This window comes from Convolutriloba macropyga, chromosome 6 (assembly GCF_964194025.1).
Source record: "Convolutriloba macropyga chromosome 6, txConMacr16.3, whole genome shotgun sequence".
Lineage (NCBI taxonomy): Eukaryota > Metazoa > Xenacoelomorpha > Acoela > Convolutidae > Convolutriloba > Convolutriloba macropyga.
Window position 1 is genome coordinate 21,120,438 of NC_134473.1, and position 21,267 is coordinate 21,141,704.

The 21,267-nt window shown below is 35.9% G+C and overlaps 1 protein-coding gene across 3 annotated transcripts in view; it reads left to right on the top strand.

The window, feature by feature from the left end:
* LOC142341565 (dynein axonemal heavy chain 7-like) overlaps positions 1-21,267 on the top strand; it is a 193,840-nt gene that overhangs the window by 161,449 nt on the left and 11,124 nt on the right. For all 3 annotated transcript variants that reach the window (XM_075392607.1, XM_075392605.1, XM_075392608.1), the window contains 21 exons: positions 832-946; positions 1,949-2,178; positions 2,588-2,759; positions 3,091-3,352; positions 3,744-3,987; positions 4,431-4,593; positions 4,938-5,141; positions 5,566-5,741; positions 6,071-6,212; positions 6,649-6,840; positions 7,204-7,337; positions 7,605-8,016; positions 8,367-8,451; positions 8,795-8,955; positions 15,308-15,447; positions 15,653-15,831; positions 16,205-16,335; positions 17,690-17,793; positions 18,104-18,344; positions 18,867-19,052; positions 19,343-19,480. In XM_075392607.1, coding sequence (XP_075248722.1) covers positions 832-946; positions 1,949-2,178; positions 2,588-2,759; positions 3,091-3,352; positions 3,744-3,987; positions 4,431-4,593; positions 4,938-5,141; positions 5,566-5,741; positions 6,071-6,212; positions 6,649-6,840; positions 7,204-7,337; positions 7,605-8,016; positions 8,367-8,451; positions 8,795-8,955; positions 15,308-15,447; positions 15,653-15,831; positions 16,205-16,335; positions 17,690-17,793; positions 18,104-18,344; positions 18,867-19,052; positions 19,343-19,480 — 3,811 coding nt within the window. The remainder of the gene's footprint in view (positions 1-831; positions 947-1,948; positions 2,179-2,587; positions 2,760-3,090; positions 3,353-3,743; positions 3,988-4,430; positions 4,594-4,937; positions 5,142-5,565; positions 5,742-6,070; positions 6,213-6,648; positions 6,841-7,203; positions 7,338-7,604; positions 8,017-8,366; positions 8,452-8,794; positions 8,956-15,307; positions 15,448-15,652; positions 15,832-16,204; positions 16,336-17,689; positions 17,794-18,103; positions 18,345-18,866; positions 19,053-19,342; positions 19,481-21,267) is intronic.

Sequence of the window (21,267 nt, forward strand, 5' to 3'; positions counted from 1 at the left end):
CAGCGTCGCCCGCTCCGCCGTGGTACGCACGTCGTCCGGATCGCTCGTCCGCCCACTTGTTAAGCTTGTACCGATCCTCCCAACATTTTCTTCCGGGCCGGAGGATGTTACTGAGTAAACTAAATGAGCAATGCACTATTTAAATCTATCCAGCGAGAAAATTTATTACGTCCTATTTCTTAACCATTCAACTTCTAATATGCGTAGAAAGCTCAGAAAAAGTTCGTTTAACATAATTTTCGTTGAGCCTACTAATATACTAAATCGATTGCGCTCTTTTTAGGCTTAATATTTTTATGTTTCAAAAACGTATCGGTGACCAATCTGAGCTCAGACAAAATACCTGCCAGCAAATATAGCTAGATTTGCCGGGCCATTTAGATGTGCTTTTGCCTTGATGTTACTTTATACACAGTTGCCTTTATCGTGCTTGAGAATTGAACGTATTCGATAGTGGGTTTCATCTATACTGCACGAGAAAATGCAAGATGGAGGCTTACTATTACAATGCTTGAACACGACTCTCATTCTAGGTCATATTCTGTCACTTTGGTTTACTATATTAATTGACTTCTCATATTTTTTCGATACAACTAAACAAATTTTCGGTTTCAACTAAAAATCCTGACTTCTTACACTAAGCGGCAAAAATGAAAACGAAAATGGCAACTTACGTTCACTATAAATATAGCCTTAACACCGCTAATCCTATATTTATGCCATTAACTTAATCTTCTATGATTTATGTGTAGTGTTTAGACACTGCACCGCCTTTGGTGTATATTAATGCAGAATTGTATTATCTAGCAGCTGAATGTCGTGTATTTTCAGGTGTAAGAATCAGCTGCACATTGTGTTGACGATGAGTCCAATTGGAGACTCATTCAGGAACAGACTGAGGAAGTTCCCATCCCTCGTCAACTGCTGCACCATCGACTGGTTCCAGGTCACATATTTTATTGACTTCGTTTTTATTTACATTCTAATTCATGGTTATCACAAATCTTTCTTCAGTTTTTGTTGCAGTTTTTCAGATAAAAATTTTTGTCAAATCGAAAGCTCGAATCTTATCTCGGGGATAGTTGTTTCATGAACTTTCCTCTCTAAGTCAGCAGAAAGTTTCCAACTCCCTTCTCATTCATTGGGTGATTTGAAAATTGCGTCACCACGTTGAAAATGCTCTCGTTTGCTGCACACTTATCATAAAAAAAAATGGTTCATAAAAAAAGAAACAATTTTGACTCTTCTAATGATGGAGGCTAATTACTCTAATTAATCCTCTAGTTATTGAGGCATACCCCTTGATTATAACTGTTGACAGTGATTGCGACAATCTATTGTAGGTTTCTGATAGTCCCTCCGAAAAATAACTCGGACTGTCAGATGACACTTCCAATGTCGTGAGATTTTTTCAATATCAACCACAGAGTTGTTTTCAATATTCGTTTTTTATTCCTCATGCACTTTAAACGTTGCTAAGGGTTCTTATAAGTTTTGTATTGTTGATATTTGAGACCAAATCGTTATCTACAATTTTACTAATTTTTTCGAACTGAGATCGATGCTTGTATTCGGAATAGGTTTGAACCAACATTGCAGTTTATTTTGGCCAGAAACGACAATTACTTCTTTTTGAAAATATAAGTGACCTCTTTCGAGTTCTATGGTTTTAGTTCACATCAATTACAGAACTCAGTTCAATCATCCTGCTGTCGTATTTTTTCAACAAATCTACTCTATATTATCTTATTCATTTTACTCAAAAAAGGCTTAGAAAAACATCTTTTAACCAAGTTACGTCTAAAGAGACTGTAGCTTGGACAAAGTCAACTTAAACCCACACTTATAATAATTGAAAACTCTTAGACTCTATGAATCGTTTCACATGGTCGACGTCTAAACTTGGCTTTCATTTGAGCTGTTGAGATAACGATTTATTTGATTATAGGCATGGCCAGAAGATGCCCTGACTGCTGTGGCTACCCGGTTCCTTGGGGACGTTGAGATGACAGACGAAGAGCGAAGTGGTTGCATTGATCTGTGCAAGGAGTTTCACACCTCCACCCGGTTGCTGAGTGAACAGTTCCTGTCCAAAGTGCAGAGACACAATTACGTCACTCCCACTTCCTACTTGGAACTCATTAGGACTTATAAGGACCTCTTGGACAAGAAGAGAACGTACGTTACATTTTCTTGGTATTTGTAATAAAAGAAATCTGCAAAATGTTTTGCTATAAACTTCTAAATATACATCAAAAGCCGAGGGTTCCATAAAGATAAATAGTAGACTAGAAAACGAAATTCCCTTCAACTGAGTATTTCAGAACTTGTAGATAGTTCGAAAGCCAAATTGAGTATCTGATATTTGGTCAGCCAAAATGCAGATCAAAAGAGGCTAATTGAAAAATACATTGACTTGCAAATGAGCTGGTTGATGCGTTTTTTGAAAGTCCATCTCTGTTTTAATTGTTGCATGGATTGCATCTCAAGCAAAAACGTTTTTTAACATTCCCCAATTATAAGTTGAGGCAATATTAGTTAGCATTTTTTTTATAGTTTTCTTAATAAATCATTTTGTCCACTGTAGGGAGGTGTGGAAACTGAAGAGAAGATACGAAGTTGGTCTAGAGAAGCTACAGAGTGCTGCCTCTGATGTGGGAGTGATGCAGAAGGAGTTGAATGACCTTCAGCCTCAGTTGATCACTGCCAGCAAAGATGTTGACGAAATGATGGTCATCATTGAAAAAGATTCCATCGAGGTCAGTATTACAAGCCAATGTCTCAGAATAGCGGAGAAAATTTTATGACTGAGGCGGAATCCCTATTCAAGATAAGGGAATGAGAATTTATTGTCAAACATCACTAATAAAAATAGTCAAAAACTTTAAACAAAATAGGCAAAGCTGAATGTTTCTATTGTTGAAGATTTTTTTCTAATACCAGTGCATTTGCTTTATTTTGTGGTATTATCTGCGAATATAAATACTGTGCTCAAGGAGTCATATATACTCTTTTTATTCTCTAGTTCAGACGAGGTTCTGTGCAAGCGTATTTTAAAAGTTACTAAAATTGTCTAAAATTTCCTCACAGGTAGCTGAGAAAGAGAAGAAAGTGAAAGTGGACGAAGCAGTTGCCAATGAACAAGCGACAGCTGCCAAGGCCATCAAGGATGAATGTGACAGTGATCTGGCAGAGGCCATTCCAGTGCTCGAGGCAGCTCTGTCTGCCCTGGACACCCTCACCCAGAATGACATCACCATCGTCAAGACCATGAAGAACCCTCCAGCACCTGTCAAGTTGACCATGGAGGCCATCTGTGTCCTGAAGAATGTGAAACCTGAGAGGATTCCAGGTTAGTCTGACGCCCTCTAACTTTTCATTTTATTGTAATAGAATATTAGAATGTGGTCAGAATAATTAGCATCTATAATTCCGTTCTATAGACAATGTAGATCAATTTTAGTGCGACATAATTTTGGAACTTCGCAACATCAGAGAATTCAGGTCCTTTTTGTTTGCTGAAAATGTGGGCCTCCAATATTTTATTGTGTTTTTTTACAATTGTCTTTAACTCAGTTAATGATCGTGAATGAAATAGTCCCTTATATTTGATATAAATTTTAGTTCTCAAAGAGAAATGTGTTTATAACAAGGGCACATGCTCTCGTCTTTGGATGTCAATTTCTATTTTTAAAAATCCAATCAAAATAGGCAGTTTCTATCTTTAACAATTTTTGTTCTAGATCCTGGTGGCAGTGGAAAGATGGTGCAAGACTACTGGGGTCCCTCGAAGCGTCTCCTGGGAGACATGAAGTTCCTGGAAGGTCTCAAGACATACGACAAGGACAACATCCCAGTGGCTACTATGAAGATCATCCGGGAGAAGTTTATCCCCAATCCAGACTTCGTTCCCGAGAAGATCAAGAACGCCTCGACTGCATGTGAGGGTCTGTGCAAGTGGGCGAGAGCCATGGACTCATACGATAAGTAAGAATGAATAATGGAGTGTCGTGGGCAGAATCGGTTGCGGAATAAAAACCCATGGAAAAACCCACTTCAGTTTAAATAGGAAATAAACCCCCACGGAAATAAACCCCCACTTTACTATTAAAGAGCCATGGCCATGCCTCAGCGGCCCGTGAGACTTGATATGAAACTATCACAACCGAGCAAATTATCACGGCCGAAATGCAATTTTAAAACTTCAAAATTCAATTTTAAATTTTACAAATATTACTGAACTAATGCGCTCTCTTTTTCTGATTCTTATGACAGTTGAATTTGAAGAGTTTTAACATTGTAAGATTTAACAATTGAATATGATCCTTTTGGTATAAAAATTCTTCTACCATGGTGAATAAAACATAAAAAGACTTGTCTTTATGGGATATTTTGTCGACTGAAGGTACATTTGTGTATATGTTGTGTAGAGTTGCGAAGGTGGTGGCTCCGAAAAAGGAGAAGTTGAAGGAAGCAGAGGCTGAGTTGGCAGTGGCCATGGGTGCCCTGAACAAGAAGAGGGCTGAACTGAAGGAAGTGCAGGACAAGTTGCACAGACTGCAGGTGAAATTGGAGGAGAACAAACAGAAGAAGGTACACAATTTGATCAATCATCAGTTATTCATTTTTTTGAGGGGGAGAAGGCGGTCTGCATTAAGTTTGATCTACAGACGGAGTCAAAATACAGTATCTCAGACGGAGACTTTAATATAATTTTGGATAAAGTTCGCTAATCAATGCTAATAAATTTCATAATGATTTAAATTGTTGAGAAGATTCACGAATAAAAAAAAGAACGCTAAAAAAACCGATATGTTGAACAACAAAAGTTAGAAACCTACAGCGCCGATCAGTTTGACGCCCCCATCTCTCTGATTTTGAAATACCGCCTCTAAGCCCCGTTCTCGAGGACAGTACTGAAGTTGTATTTCTTTAAGATTGACCTCGAGAACCAGGTGGATCTGTGTGAGAAAAAGCTGGTGCGTGCTGAACAACTTCTGGGTGGTCTGGGAGGAGAGAAGGCCAGATGGTCTGAGAGTGCGCAGCAGTTGGGACAGAAGTACGTGGCACTCACTGGGGATGTATTGGTATCCAGTGGAATTGTCGCTTATCTTGGAGCATTCACATCCTCATTCAGAGTGGTGAGTTATGACGAGTACATATTGGCAAAATCAGTTACAGCGAAATTTCTATCCCGTCTCAACATAAAACTTTCTTTACATATGTCTCCATGAGCATACGCTTGATTCTAGATTAAGAATGGCACAATGATTTTAGAATATTGCATGCTAAGCATTTTAACTAGTTATTGCAGTTTAAGGGAGATATTTTAACCCCCCAAACAAGTAATCGCCGTTTAATGAATAGATTTTTGTTTTCCACGTAAGGGCTCCCCCATCGGGTTCTTATTCCAGGCAATCCTCGATCTGCGCAAATTTTAATTGAGATCCAGTTTGTTTCCATTTAAATACTATGGTCAATGTATTTTTATCTACCTGTGCTATGCATCAACGTAACTCGACCATCTTCAATTACATTGATCACGAATAGTTTGTGTTTTTCTAGGACCAGATTCAGAACTGGGCTGATGGCTGTAAGAAGCGAGAGATCCCCTGCTCTCCTCAAATATCCCTGGGCACTACTCTGGGTGACCCTGTGGCTATCAGGAACTGGAACATCTGTGGACTGCCCACCGACTCTTTCTCAGTTGACAACGGAATCATCATCTCCAATGCACAGCGGTACATTCATTTATTTCAAGCAATATTACTAAATTTCTGATTAGTTTGTCATCAATAAATACATTAATGAATAAATATACTATGAGAGGAATCCATATTGCTTGCTTCGTTTTGTATCGTAGCTCTTCTCTTTGAATAAAATGAATAAGATCTAATAAAATTGAAAAAATAAGATTTAATGAAAAAATTATGAATAAATTCGAATAAAGTTAAAAAGGACATAAGAGTTTGTGATAGATAGAATGAATTTGTTGTGACAGAATTTAAATTTCGAATCCCTTGAGAATTTCTTCAAACTTTTTCATTTTGTACGTATGTTTTATCTGTAGATGGCCGCTTATGATCGACCCACAAGGCCAAGCTAACAAGTGGGTGAAGAACATGGAGAAAGTGAACAATCTGCACGTGATCAAACTCACAGATTCAGACTACGTCCGAACACTCGAGAACTGTCTACAATTCGGAACACCCGTGAGTGGTTTCAACGCATTTCAAGTGAAATCATCGCTCACTACTCTTCTTTTTTCATTTGAAATATTGATCAATCTTTCTACACGAAAGTCCTTAGATACAAAGAAAGAATAGCAAGGAAATTGACGAGCCTTTCTTCGAGATCAGCTTAAAAGTAAACAAAGTTTGAGGGCATCAATGAAACTTTGTTGAAAGCGATTGTATGAGTTCTATTAAATCATTCACCAGTACACCAGTTCTATTAAATCATTCATCAGTGAAAAATGCCTCCTCACCTTCAAGTTTATTTTGAGTATTGATTGTGATTTAGCAAACTGAGGATTCCGTTCAAGTTTTGCTGTTTTATAAAACTTTTTAGTGACCAATTATCTGATATTAATTTACGCCCATTTGTAAAAATACACTCAGGAAAGAAATTCCATAAAAATGTGTCTAGGTTCTTTTGGAGAACATTGGAGAAGAAATCGACGCCCTTTTGGAACCCCTGTTGCTGAAACAGACATTCAAGCAGGGTGGATCTCTCTGCATTCGGTTGGGTGACTCGACCATCGAGTACTCGAACGACTTCAGATTTTACATGACAACCAAACTGAGAAACCCACACTACTTGCCAGAAACTGCTGTCAAGGTATTCTTTTATAAACTAGCAACACAAAACAGCACAAATCACTTTTAATGTATTGAAGATAAACTTGTCAAAAAAATCCAAATTTCTGAGTAGATAAGCGCTTTTTTTAACAACTCAAACTCTTCTTTTCAGTCTAAAAATGATATTTTGGAAGATACTAGTCATACTACACGTAAGTTGAATGAACGCAACTATGCTATGAGTCAGAAGTATTTTTAGAAAGAAATTAATGTTAAGATCTTTGATCAGAAGAAAAATCTAATGGTTTGCTTACGAACTATGAGCTGTACTTTTTTCTGTTATATCAATATTATAGCCCAGCAATTAATCCTGTGGGACTTGCAATTATGAGAACTTCTTTAGGTGACGTTGCTAAACTTCATGATTACCCCAGAAGGTCTACAAGACCAGTTGTTGGGTATTGTGGTGGCCAGAGAAAGACCGGAGCTAGAAGAGGAGAAAAATCAACTCATTCTCCAATCTGCCAGCAACAAGCGGTCAGTTGCAATCATTACACAACTTGCGACTAAATGTTCCATCAAGTCATATCCGAGATACGGAAAAGATCAAATTGGGGTGTTGTTTGTACTCTGAGTCATAAGCTTTTATATTAATGAAATACTTGAATATCGGGGCTCAAAATTGCAAGCGTTGGTTTTTTATTGTGATACGTCAAGTATAGCTTTAGCGTGTGGCAAACATTGTGTCGCTTCGATGTATTAGCCTGAGGATCTCGAATAAACACCACCATTTTCTTATTTAAGACAACTGAAAGAAATCGAGGACAAAATTCTTGAAGTTCTCTCATCCTCTGAAGGAAACATCCTGGAAGACGAGGCAGGAATCCAAGTCCTCTCTTCGTCCAAGGAACTTTCAAACGAGATCTCAGAGAAACAGCAAATCGCTGAAGAGACCGAGAAGAAAATTGACGAAACCCGAATGAGTTATAAACCCATTGCCCATTACTCGAGTATCCTTTTCTTCGTAATTGCAGACTTGGCGAATATTGAGCCTATGTACCAGTACTCGTTGACTTGGTTTATAAAGTTGTTCGTGATGTCAATCGACAATTCCGAGAAGAGTGACGTCATTGAGACGAGATTGAGTAACTTGAAACAGCATTTCCAGTATTCGCTGTATTGTAACGTCTGCCGAAGTTTGTTCGAGAAGGACAAGGTTTGTTTTTAAGAGATAGTTTTATAAACCTAGTTGAGTATTTCATAATTTAAACCGGTATTATTATAGTTATGTATGTGGATGTGAAAGCTACGATTGGGAAGGTCGTAAAGAGCTATTTGCTCACAATTTTGGTCAACTTTGTCTATTAATTAACAGCTGTCTATTAAATTTTATTCCGTGAATTGGCTATTGAAAGTGACTATTTAATTATGTTTTTCATTCAATCAATCTGCTCCAATACTCACTACATTTTCTTGGTTTTTTAACAGTTCTAGCAGTTCCACATGGATGTTTAAGCTTTTTTTCTAAAAAAAATGGACTCAAAAACATGAACTTGTTTATTTTAGCTGCTGTTTGCCTTCCTGCTGTGTGTGAATGTGCTCAAGGCATTCAATGAGATCGACGAAGACGAATGGCGATTCCTGCTCACAGGTAAAAACAAACATAAACAACCAGGCTGCAGATTTCATGCTCAAAAGAAAACAAAACAATGCAATGATCTATTCCCTCATAAATATTTTATGTATTGGCAAGATTTAACGATATGAAACGTGGCAAGTTTCTATGGTGGGTTAGACGTTAATTTACCCGGCTTAAAATTCCTTTTAAAAGCATTGGTTAGTTATGCACTACGGGCTTAAATCAATTGTCTATTGCTTTACTCGTTTAAATTTAAAACATTTAAAATTTACCATTCTAAATAAATATTTTTTGAAAAATTATATTTTTTCGTAGGTGATAAAAAATATTCGTGAAAAATTAAATATTTTTGTAGGTGGTATTGGTCTGGACAACCCCTACCCCAACCCCTCAGCCTGGCTGCCTTCCAAATCCTGGGATGAAATTTGTCGTCTGGATGCGCTGCCCAAATTCGACAACTTAAGGAAGAAATTCTTGGCACAAAAGGACGGATGGAAAGTTGTGTACGATAGTTTGGTACGTATAATGATTTTTATACTGGATGAGTAATTTTGAAACAATGGATGGAATCCAGACGGCCTGCTGTAACTTTTTTGACCTTTCAAAATCTTAACTTGTTATGCATACACGAAGACCACTGCTATTTAAAAACGAATTCAAAAACCAGTAGCGACGATTTTGACTTTCAAAAATAATACAAGCAGAGAAAAAAGAGTTCCTTTTCCACATCACACTTCTAAACTTGTAAATTGTTCCCTCTGAGATCATTGAAAAGTTCAATCCGATAAGGGGTTGATTTGCAATGAGATCAAATGTCACCAGACTTTTCCCTTCATTTCCTTCAACATTTAGTAAAAAGACTAACACTTTTCTTTCAAAGAAAAAAGGAAAACTTTTTGAACCATATTCACTTTTTGTAGGAACGTTTTTTGGCCTTCTGTTGAGCCTTTCGTCACTTCTATTTAAATTTGCTTACTGTCACAAATGTCCAGACACGCTTTTAGCCCGAATCCTATAGCATGGTTATGATTAAGAGTGACAAATTCGAGTAAATTTACTCGAGCAAATGTAATTTCTGCAACCTTATGACGGTTTACGCTCTTAATAGTTCAGCCTTATGTTTAAATACAACATTTCCTTTTTATTATTGTTCCGACCCCATTTGGGGTGGAGGAACTATATACTCAAACGGGTTTTTTTTGTTCAGTCAATTTTGGCCGATCGATATATTCATCGTACAGAAATGTTAGTGGTAGCATTAAAAAGCACGTTCAGCGTAGAATTCAAAATTAAAAAGATTTTTTTTTAATTTCGTTTTTTTTTCGAAGAGTTATCGAGGTTTAAAGTTTTGCGTGAACAGGTGATATTTGGCATGATTTTGTCCACTTTTAGTGGAATTTTCGTTCAAATTAAGACTTTTTATATAAAAATAGAAACTCAAAATTACATTTCACGCCACAAAATGAATCATTTTTGTGTTTCTAATAGACGAAAGGCGATAAAAAGACTAGTTCTGGTCTCATAGGGAAGTTTACTGTCAAAAAAACTCGAATTCCAATTGAGAGCGCCTTTTTTGGAAGCCGTTTCATATTTTTTTGATATTTTTAGTTCACCTAGAAGCTAGTCATTTTTCATATCGAGGTTTCGTTAATGACAAACCTCATTTACAGTCAAATAAAGCCAAATGAACAAAAAGTTCGTTTTCAAGCAATCGTTTATGTTTTTTTTCTGGCTTCGAATCTTGAGTTTTCGTAACTTTAATTGAAATTTTCATTTCCTTTCTTAGTTTTCACAAAATTTTTTTTTCTTCATTAACCAATCACAAACTTAATTTCGAGAAATTTAAGTCATCCTCAATAATCACAGGACTCTTTCCCTCCTACTGCAACCAAATCTAATCTGGTTAGCAGTTTTATCTTGTAACTATTGGTCTTTTGGCTTCAATGCCACAAGGTTTCAAAAAATTTTTTTAAATTTTTTGGATGTTTTCGTATTATTGGTTCCTTTTGAAATCTTATCACATTATCTTAATATTGATGGCTTAAGTTGGCATAGAGAGCACGACGTTTAATAGATCATAGATAAAAGTGGCAGAGAAAAACGTATGGCTTAAATGGCTTCGACACTTTCCTCTCACACTTTTCTACTGAGTGTTTTGGTTTTTGCCTATATTTATTGTTGTTCTCATAATGATAAGACTTATTTTGATGTTTTATTGATTACCTGTGCTTGATAGTTATCCTTGTCCTCACATCGAGGCGTAACGGAACGTTTTTATTGACATCCGTTGAAACCTATTGAATTTAATGGCTGGCGAGTCTTTAAAAATATTTTTTTTCGAAAATTTTTTGAACATTAGCTAATCGTAAACTTATTTTCGTGAACTGTGAGTCAGTCTACGTAATGTCAAAACGCTTTCCATTTCTAATGCAGCCAAAAATTAAAAAGTTAGCTGTTTGATCTTGTAACTATTGCTTTTATGACTTCGATGCAGTTTCATAATTTTTTTTTAATTTTGGGACTATTTTCGTAATGTTGGTTTCTTTTGAAATCTTATCACATTGTCTTATTATTGATAGCTCTCAATGGCTTAGAGAAGACTTTCAACGGATCATAGATAATTTTTTCTGAGAAAATCTTATGTTTTAAATGGCTCCGACATTTTCTTCTCGCACTTTTCTACTGAATTTTTGGATTTTGCCTGTATTTGTTGTTGTTTTCATAGTCAGTGACTTGTTGTAATGTCATCTTGATGACTTATGAATGATAATCATTTTTGTCGTACTATCGAGGCATAATCTAGCCTATTTATTGGCTTCCGTTGAAATCAATGGCGTTGATACTACGGGTTTTTTCAAAAATTTCGTGGTTTAAATGTATTTGTTCAAATTTTCCTAATTTTTTTGCAGTCATATTGTTAAAAAAGAAGAATCCCATCGCTGTTAACGAATTAATTGAATATAGAAAAGAATTTACTGAAAATTTCATTTTTTAGTGGCTTTTCGCTCGACACTTTTCTCGCTCATTTTTTTAAATTTGCTGTTTTTGCCTGTTTTTTTCTTTATGTAGCCGTAAAATGCTGGCCGATCTCATTAGCTTGTAATTTAGTCTTGGATGAGTTATGTTACCCGAAGCAGTCAGTTTACAGCGAATAATCATAAAATTTATGATATTATACATTTTCAAAAAATTGGCAATTTTTTAATATTTGTTCTTTTCGTCAACTTGTAACTTATTTTCAATATTGAGAGGTCGCAACCAATTCCTTGTATTTTAAAAATTAACATGAATACTGAATATTATATCCTAACTGATGTTTTGATTGTTGGACAATATGCGTTTTCATAAAAGTTTTTTTGAGTGGTATATATATGTTCCTTTTTCTTTCTCTTAGCACATTCGGGTAATAACAGATACCAATGATTTTCAAATGTGGCCCAATGGAGTTTCATTATTTTTCAATACTTTTTTGGCTGAATTAGTGTATATATAAAACTGAAATAAAAAACATAATACTCAGATAATAGTCAATGATTTTAATGGCTTCAATAATCTGTTTTCGCAAATTGTTTGTAATTTTTTGAGCTTTTCTGCATCTTTAGTACGTTCCCATGGCCTAATCTAACCAAAAGCATTTTGCATTGGTTTCATAATGTTTTTTTAGTACATTTATCTCGAATTAGTTCGTTATAAGCTAGTGATTTTTAATACTTTTGAAATTAATTGGTTTAAAAAATGTAGATTGATTTTTGAATTTCGCCTAATTATCTCTTCTTTTTGTCGACTTGTTACCTAGTCTGATTAAGTAAAACTTCCATCAGCCGTAAATTGGTTACAAGTCTCATAAGGTTTTCGATTGAATTACTGATGTTACCCGAAGCAGTCAGTTTATAGCGAATAGTCTTAAAGTTTATGATATACATTTTCAATTATTTTTCAGTTTTTGTTGTTCTTTTCCTCAACTTGTAACTCATTTTTCATCATTGAGAGGTCTAGTCCAGTTTTTTGTTATTCAGAAAATGACATATCTACTGATATTATTTGTCAGTGATGTTTTGTTTTTTTGAACAATATGTGGTTTTATAAACGTTTTTTGAGTGGTCAGTTTTTGTGTTTCTTTTCCTCTTCTTTCAGAACAATCGCGTAATAACAGACCCCAATGGTTTTCAAATGTGGTCCAAGTAAACTTATTTATTCTCTCAGGATAAATTCTTTAGCTGAATTAGTAGCAATAACAATTGAATTGAAAATACTTAATATTCAGATAATAGCTAATGATTTTAACGGCTTCAATAATTTGTGTTTTCGCAAATTGTTTGTAATATTTTAGTTCTTTAGTCCGTTCCCATGGCTTAGTCTAACCGACGACAGGCCCCATTGGTCTCATATTGTTTTTTTTACTAAATTTTTCAGGAAAAATTTTGTTAAAAGCTAACGATTTTTATGACTTTTGAATTTATTTGGTTTAAATATTTTGACTGATTTTTTACTATCGCCGCATTTTTTCTTCTCTTTGTTGACTTGTTGCCTTGTCTTATTAATGGAATTTTCCATCTGCTGTATAGTTAGGAAAAAATAAGTTTGTGTAGTTAAGGTTTTATCTGATTGCATTTTGACGTCGTTACTAGGTGCTTTTAAACTTAGATATTGAGTTTTTGCCTTGAAATTTGTTTTTGCATATTTTGTTGTTTGTTTTTTTTCTCGAAGTCTTTTTAATGGCAAATCTCTTGATTGTTATTATGGGGATTGACATTATTTAATTCAATTAGTAGTTACGTTTTGTAACGAGTTTTTTAAAGTCAAACATCTATTTTTGTTATCTCTTCATTTGGTTGACAATTAAGTCAAAAATGTAGATGAGCTCGGGTCGGAACATCATGTGCAAACGCACATTAACGAGCCTCCTTGTATTGTTATATATGCAAAGTAATTTTTCAAAAATTTTACTTTTCGGTTTCTGTTTTCGTATTTATAGAGTTGTATTCAGAAAATACCTGCGCAAGCTCTTTTTACTGAACCGTTCAATTTGTTTCTTCAAAAAAATAATGTGTTGAGGGAATCATTTTCAGCTTTCTCGGCGCTAAATTGGTGTATATATGGCCTGAGCATGCCTATGTTAGTGCTCATGGAGCCATAACACTTATAGAGCCTAAACTGCCAAAAATATGTTTTCTTTTGCTTTTGTTCATATGACTGATGATATAGCAGTGAGAAAATCTATCGAGCCTCGTTTTTGGGTTTTCAGATTTTGGAAGAATTTCACTTTTATTTCAGAGTGGGTAGTTAATTGAAATATAAATATTTCAATCAAAGTAATGGTGCTGTTGGTACATAATTGTCTTAGCCGCAGGAGCTTCACAGATGCAGTGTAATTGTAACCCTTTTAAATTCGCTCTACTTCTTGTTAGCGTTTTTAAACTTGAACGAATTTTGAGACATTCATTGTAGTCGTGTCTCGTCTTTCATGCAAATTTTGGTCGGCAATTTTTTGAATTTTTGAAAGACTTATCACGCTTATTTCTTGTGTGATCCAGATGTCTCTTACATTTACAATTATAAGCAGCTGAAATCAAGTAGTGTAGTTAAATACAAAAATTCAAATGAAAATTGCACCAAAAAGGATTTAATATTTTCACTTTAAGTTTTGCAACTGGTCCATTTAAGCTCTAATAGCATCATTTGAAGTCTTTTAGTAAATCTATTGCCTCAACTACTTTGCACCCATCACCTGCACAGCCCTGAGATAAAGCAGACTACAATAAAGGGGAGCACCGTAAATCTTTTGTTATCATTTGGTCCTATAATAGACGGTTATGTTTGTAATTATACTGATGAACATTTGTTGATTAATTGTCTTATTTGCCTTACTCAGTTTCAATTGAATGGTGTTTGCATATCAGGTCAACATTATCAGGTCAACAATTTTAACATTTTTATGCAATGCAGTGAATGCAGGTACGGTCAAAGCAAAATCATGCAAAACAAACTGGATAAATGGCGAAGGCAGGCCATTATCAAATGCTTTTAGTTTCCATCTTCCCTTCGAGCAAATGCTAATTGGCATTAGTGTAAAGCTTAATGGCTTTCAGTCTGGAAGCTCAATTCTGTAAAGTCGTTTAATCGAACTGAAAATGAACACACCGTTGATAAAGATTTTGACGCTGAAAAAAGGCTAACAGTTTTTATCTCTTTTTTTTGTTTTGATAGGGCTTGACGTCAAGGGGTTCAATGGCGGCTCTTATCCAACAATCTGCTTACTGTGTTATTCTTTTTATACTAATCAATCTATTGACTTTATACGTTAGTCTAAAGGAGCAATAGTTTTAAAAGTAGTGAGTCGCCATTGATATGGGGTGGATTGTACCCCGTGGCTAAGTGAAATGGTTTACTGTACATAGGAAAATTAGCGAAGAACAAAAAACTAGACACTGTTTTAAACAGTACTGACAGCATTGCAATTTTTCGTCCGAATTGTTTGAACGGACTAAAATTACACGCCACGCTAGAACCCGCTATTGAATTGACGAAAAATTTGTGAGCTCAACTTTGTGAGTTAAATTGTGAACTCAACTTTGCCGTTAAAATTGGACAACTGGCGGCCTTTAAAAAATGAATTTACTGTGGCAAAAATTGTCCCCTGTCTTTTTGCATCTTAAAAGGTGTTTGTTGTTTCTCTCATGCATCCCATAATTTTTTTTATGAAAAATTGATTGAAATCTCTAAAGATACGCTGAACTGAAATGGTGTAAATTTATTGCTCCTCAAACTGCAATCTAGCGTGTAGTCGATGCACTCGACCATCAAAGATTATTCTAGCGCTTCGTGTTGCTTTTTTCGATTTTATGTAAAATTGAATATTGTTCCATAGGACCCTACGAATGCCCAGTACCCTGGGGAGTGGCAGGAGAGACTGGCATCCTTCCAGAGACTGTTGATGTTGCGATGCGTGCGACCGGACAAGATGGTCCCAGCGATCCAGTCATTCGTCACCGAGAAAATCGGCAAAAAGTCAGTTGTATTGTCGATGTGTATTTCCGCCCCTTGTGCATTTTTTTTTGCAATTTCATATTGTAACACTGTAATGGTCTATAGGTTCTGGCTCCACTAATTTCGGGTCTATAGTGAGAAAGAGTCGAATTTTTGAAGTAATTAAAATATTATTTACATTACTATCAAAAGAGAATCGTCCAATAAATTTGCGAATATTTTGCAGGTACATTGAGCCCCCTCCGTTTGACTTGAATGGATCCTTCAACGACAGTGTATGCACAGCTCCTCTCATCTTCGTCCTCTCTCCTGGAGCAGACCCAATGAGTGCCCTACTCAAGTTCGGAGATGACATGGGATTCGGAGGCAACAAGCTCAACTCACTCTCCCTCGGACAGGGACAAGGTAGCTACTGTCTAATTGGTTGTCTTAATTATTCAAAGGTTCAATCGAGGTTTTTGACACTAGATTTTAGTGAGCTGTGTAAAGAGTTTGATGATTTTGCTTCTCCCGCATAACGTTAGAAATGTTCAATGCAAAATTTTCCAAAATTTTGAAACGTTTTTTTTCTATTTAGCGTGGTCTCTGGTTCGACTGGAAGTTTCAGCGTTTTGATAAATCGATTAATTAATTTTTTTTAATTCCGTATTTTGTAAATTGGCCTCTAATTGATAGTTTTGTATACTTTCGGGACCATTTGCAATAAATGAGAAGCAATTGTCTTTTAGTTAAACTGATAATGATTATTGTTCATTTGCTCCTGTTGATGCTTGTGTAGGTCCCCGTGCTGTGAAGATGATAGAGACTGGAATCAAGGAGGGTCACTGGGTGGTGTTGCAAAACTGCCACTTGGCTGTGTCCTGGATGGGTACCCTGGAAAAGATATGTGAGGAGTTCAAACCAGAAGAGGTGGGTGTAGTAACCCGCCGGCCATTCCCGGGTTGACCACCATAAACCTTTCTTGGCAACCATATTCAAGCCATATATGGAGTTAATGGTAACTTGGCAACCATATAGCTGACCATGGAAAAAAAATCAACATTGCGCAAAAAGCTCTTAAAACAGCCATGCATTGCACTCTGAGTTGAGAAAAACTCATCAAGACACTTGAAAAAAATTGACGTTCATGGTGTCAAAGAATGAAAATTTCAGTTAAACGAATCAATGCAAATCATGAGGCTTGCCATAAACCGAAGAATCGGTCCTGCGTCTTTTCATAGAATTCTTAGCATGCGTCATAATTGCTACATCATAAGGCCATTGTAGCAACGAGTATAACCAGTTGAGTTATATATTGCTTCAACTTTCTACAAAAGCAAGAATTTATGTATCCCTCCTCCGAATTTCCAAATCAAAGAGGATCAAAATTTAAATTGTTTAATCAAGCATTCATAAACCAATTCCTGCTAAAGAAGTAAAAATCGGATATTAAGACTCGTGCTTCAAATTGCTCTTCAAACTGAATGGCTACTTGAACTAATCATTCCTTTCTAGAGAGAAAAATTTGTAAGTTGTGCATTTATTGCATATATATACATAATAGATGTTTTAATGTTGCATACAATATTCAAGCATCACAATGCATTAATTGTCATTTTGCACAATGGTCACTCGGAGTTTGATATTCCCTGCATACGCGTAAGTTGCACTGTACTTTTAAAAACGACACCTTTTCTCAGACTGCATAATTAAAAAGAAGTTGGTTTTCATATTATCAAAAGGCATTCCCTCTGAAACTTTTTGTTAGTTTTAAATTGGTCAAGAAACTAAGTCTCTTCGATTTCTGTTCCAACCCCAATTTTGAGGTGTAAAACTTCATGCCAGGTAGTTTTTTTGTCAAAAAATCTGTGGCTGATCGAAATATTTAGAAAAATATTAGAGAACATTTGAGAAACATTCGCCCCTTTTTGGGTCCAGGACATTTTCGGACCAAAACTTTCGAGTTGGAACAATTGCTTGTGTGCTTTGCACAACAAACAGTGATTCAGCTTGTTCGGTTAACTGTCAGTAAATTGAAATAAATTATCTACAATATGCACTTGGAATTCTTTTGTGGCTAAATTTAAAAAAATGTCATCGCACCTAATGAAAAATGCTATAGGCGATCATCTCAAGTTTAGATCTCTTCAAAGACATGGTGCAGTTTTAATGCGCATGGCGTCTCTTTATTAATTCCTGTGGCATCTTTGAACATCGCCGCGTTTGTACAAAGCACTGATTTTGTATATTTTGACCTCTGTGGTATTCAGAACGTTGCCTTCAGGTGCACCCTGACTTCCGCTTATGGCTCACAAGTTACCCATCAGACCACTTCCCTGTCTCTGTGCTGCAGAATGGGGTCAAAATGACAAACGAACCACCGAGAGGGTAAAGACTGCTGTCGTTTTTCCTTCTTCCTCATTATGCATTACAATTCAATAGACGTAAAATATATTGAATTTGATTACTTTGCATACAATCCTGTTTCTGATATGGTTTTTAATAACGCAAAACTTTTTCAAGGGAAGAACCGTTTATTTAGCCCGCATTCAACTTTTTGTTCGGTGATAGGCATTGTAGCCCGCTCATTTATCCGGAATCAAAAAGGGCTCCAAAGACGTTAATATTATTTTATTGTAGGGCAATAATTTATATTTATGTGTTTGTAATGGATAAGGAATTTTAAAAATGTTACTAGATTGAAGCTGAACATCTACCGATCATACCTGACAGACCCGATCAGTGACAACGAGTTCTTCAGTGGCAACAAACAGTCACCACACTTCAAGAAACTCCTCTTCGGACTGTGTTTCTTCCATGCCCTCGTCCAGGAGAGACGCAAGTTTGGTCCCCTCGGCTGGAACATTCCGTACGAGTTTAACGAGACAGATCTCAGAATCAGTACTCAACAGCTGAACATGTTCTTGAACCAGTATGACGTAAGTACGCTTATTGTCAAAGCATAGATCTTTATGGTCTCTTGGCTGTACTGTAAATTCTACTAAAGCCATTATATAATCAAGACAAGGAACGTAAAATTGGATCCTAAGACAACTTTATAGTTTTCTTGGCCAGTTCTCGATAATCAGCTTTATTACAGACAGGTGTCTGCGACTAGCTGTCAATGCTTTTTAGTGAGCACAAATTGTGTGACGTCGTAATGACATCTTCATTGGATAAGAAACAGTTTGCGCCTAAAGCTACTACTGCTGATAGTGAAATATTGACACATGACTGAATATTTCTAATACTTTCGGAAATGTCCCACCGTTATCAAAATTTTTGTTTTCAATACCATTGTGTGAACAAACGAAAGTTGATTTTTGCTCTGATATTGATCTGTCTAGCCTATAAGAGTTGCTTAACAGTTTTTTAAATAAAAAGATATAAAATTAATATCTACAGTGGATCATAATCTACTGGGGTAAACGAAAACAGTTCCAAATTGCCATTTGTTGCAGCACATCCCGTTCGATGCCGTGCGTTACTTGGCGGGAGAGTGTAACTACGGAGGGAGAGTGACAGATGACCATGACAGGAGGACTCTCAGGACTATCCTGGCTAGGTTCTACTGTCCTCAGATTGTGGAAGACGCTGACTACAAGTTTGACCCCTCCGGAGTCTACTATGCTCCGCCTGATGGAGAGGTCAGTTTTTTTTGCTTCTTATTCCAGCCAGTAATGCATTTGTCTGATTTTCTAATATCCATTTCAACATCCTTTTCAACTTTCAATTTCCATCATATTCAGCCCAGAGTTACTGTTAAAGCAGGCTAACAAGTTGTTTCATTAACTTAAAATATTCAAAATTAGCTGTATTTTTAAAACTCATCGATCAGAATGAGAATCACAAAATTTTCCATTCTATTTATCCCCATCTTGCACTGATTTGAACAGTTGGTTTTATTCTAAAAATGGTAATGTACATGATTGTGTAGTACGAGACGTACTTGGAGTACATCAAGGGACTGCCAATCACACAGTCCCCGGAGACATTTGGGATGCACCCTAATGCAGACATCACCAAGGAGCAGAAGGAGACACTCGCACTCTTCGACAACATCCTGAAGACACAGGTAACTACAAAACTACGCTGCGAAAGGCATCAAATGTACTCCAAAGATTTCTGCGCTCTTTCATTTTTGCTTATTACAAATGGACTCATGGGCAGCTTTGTGTGCGTGATTTTTTCTGTTAAAAAAATAGTTCAACTATTTATCAGTGATTTTTTAAATTAAATTGCGTTGTTGGTTTATTTTAATATTTGTTTACTTACATCACTATCAATGGGCTTGAACTTTAACATTGAGGTCATTTGAAGTTTCTGCAAACCTGTCCAAGGTCAATAAAGGACTTATATGTCATGGAGGCCATTAATAATAAGGCTTCACGAACCTAATGTGAACAAAAATTAATTTCATTTTTAATAGGTATTATAGATTGCTCATCAGCGTTTCAATTATACTCTGTATCCGTCGCTATCTATATTCTACAGCGCGAAAGTTGACTTTGCAGCTATTTTGGCTAATATTTTCACCATGTTATTATGTTGCTAATATGAACAAATAACTGATGTTTTTAATTGTATTTAGAGCTTCTCATCGGTATAATCAATTCTTCCAGTTAATTATCTTTTGATATCGAGACGAATCAATCTCTTAAATCTCCCTGTGAATGATCTAACTTTGATTTTCAGAAAGAAGATGACACGGTTAGACACGTAGCTTGCCAGAATTCTCATATAGTTTTATAATTGATTACTACGCTGTGTAAAAAATATTAGCTGTCATAACGTAGAGTTGAATGTTTGGTACAATTACATTGCTCCGGCCGTCTAAAATCTTAGTTTCGTAATTTCAAGTCTCAATCAACAGGAAATCAGAAAGCTATTCTCAGTATCAATGCAGGTGTAAAATTTTATTGTTCCGACCCTCTAGAGGGGGGAGGAACTATATACTCAAATGGGTTTTTTTTTGTTCCGTGAATTTTCGCCGCTCGATATATTCATCGTAGAGAGTTGAGACTGGTATCATTAGAAAGCTCGTCCAGCGTAGAATATGGAATTAAAAAGATTTTTTAGTTTTCGTTTTCTACAGGGAGTAATCGAGGTTTAAACTTCTGAGAAAAGAAGAGTGAATTCACGTTAATTTTATTCACATTTTCCCGAATTTTTGCCTAAATTTTCGTCAATTTTGCTGAAATTTGCTATAATTTTTAAGAATAGTGTCGTTGATTTTAATTTTTCAAGACGAACAAGCATTGTTGATTGTTTTGATTTAATTTTTTTGGTCAAAAAATCTGGATAAACATTTCAAATTTTAGCCTTTTTCAATCAAAAACAGCACCAAATAAGCTACTTTAGTCCACTTTGATTAAATTTGCCGACAGTACACCCTCAAACAACACTCATACAATCTTTGTAGACTCAGAGGGGGGCTATTTCTACTTCAGAGTCCGCTGAGAGTGCACTGTAGTTAAAACTTTGCCGTTTTTTGCTAACTTTACTCCTTGATTATCAAAAATGCAGAACTTATTTTGAGTTTTCAACTAACAAATTATCTATATCTACAACATTCGAAAAATCAATTGTTCCTAACGGACAATAAGTATTAGCAGGGCTAGTTTTGGGCCATTCTTGGACTGTTACAATCCAAAAAAAATCGGGTTGTAATCAGTCGGTCTTTTAAAACCAAGGTCACTAAATCTCTTGTTAAAACCAAGCATTAACTTCAGCTGTTTCACATTATAGACTCTTGCGAAAATATAGCCCGCCATTATGGTGTAATTAAGATAAGTGGCGAGGCTTCTGCTCTGTGCCCTCTTTTGGCTTGATAGTTATCTGCTACAGTGGTAACCAAGAAGA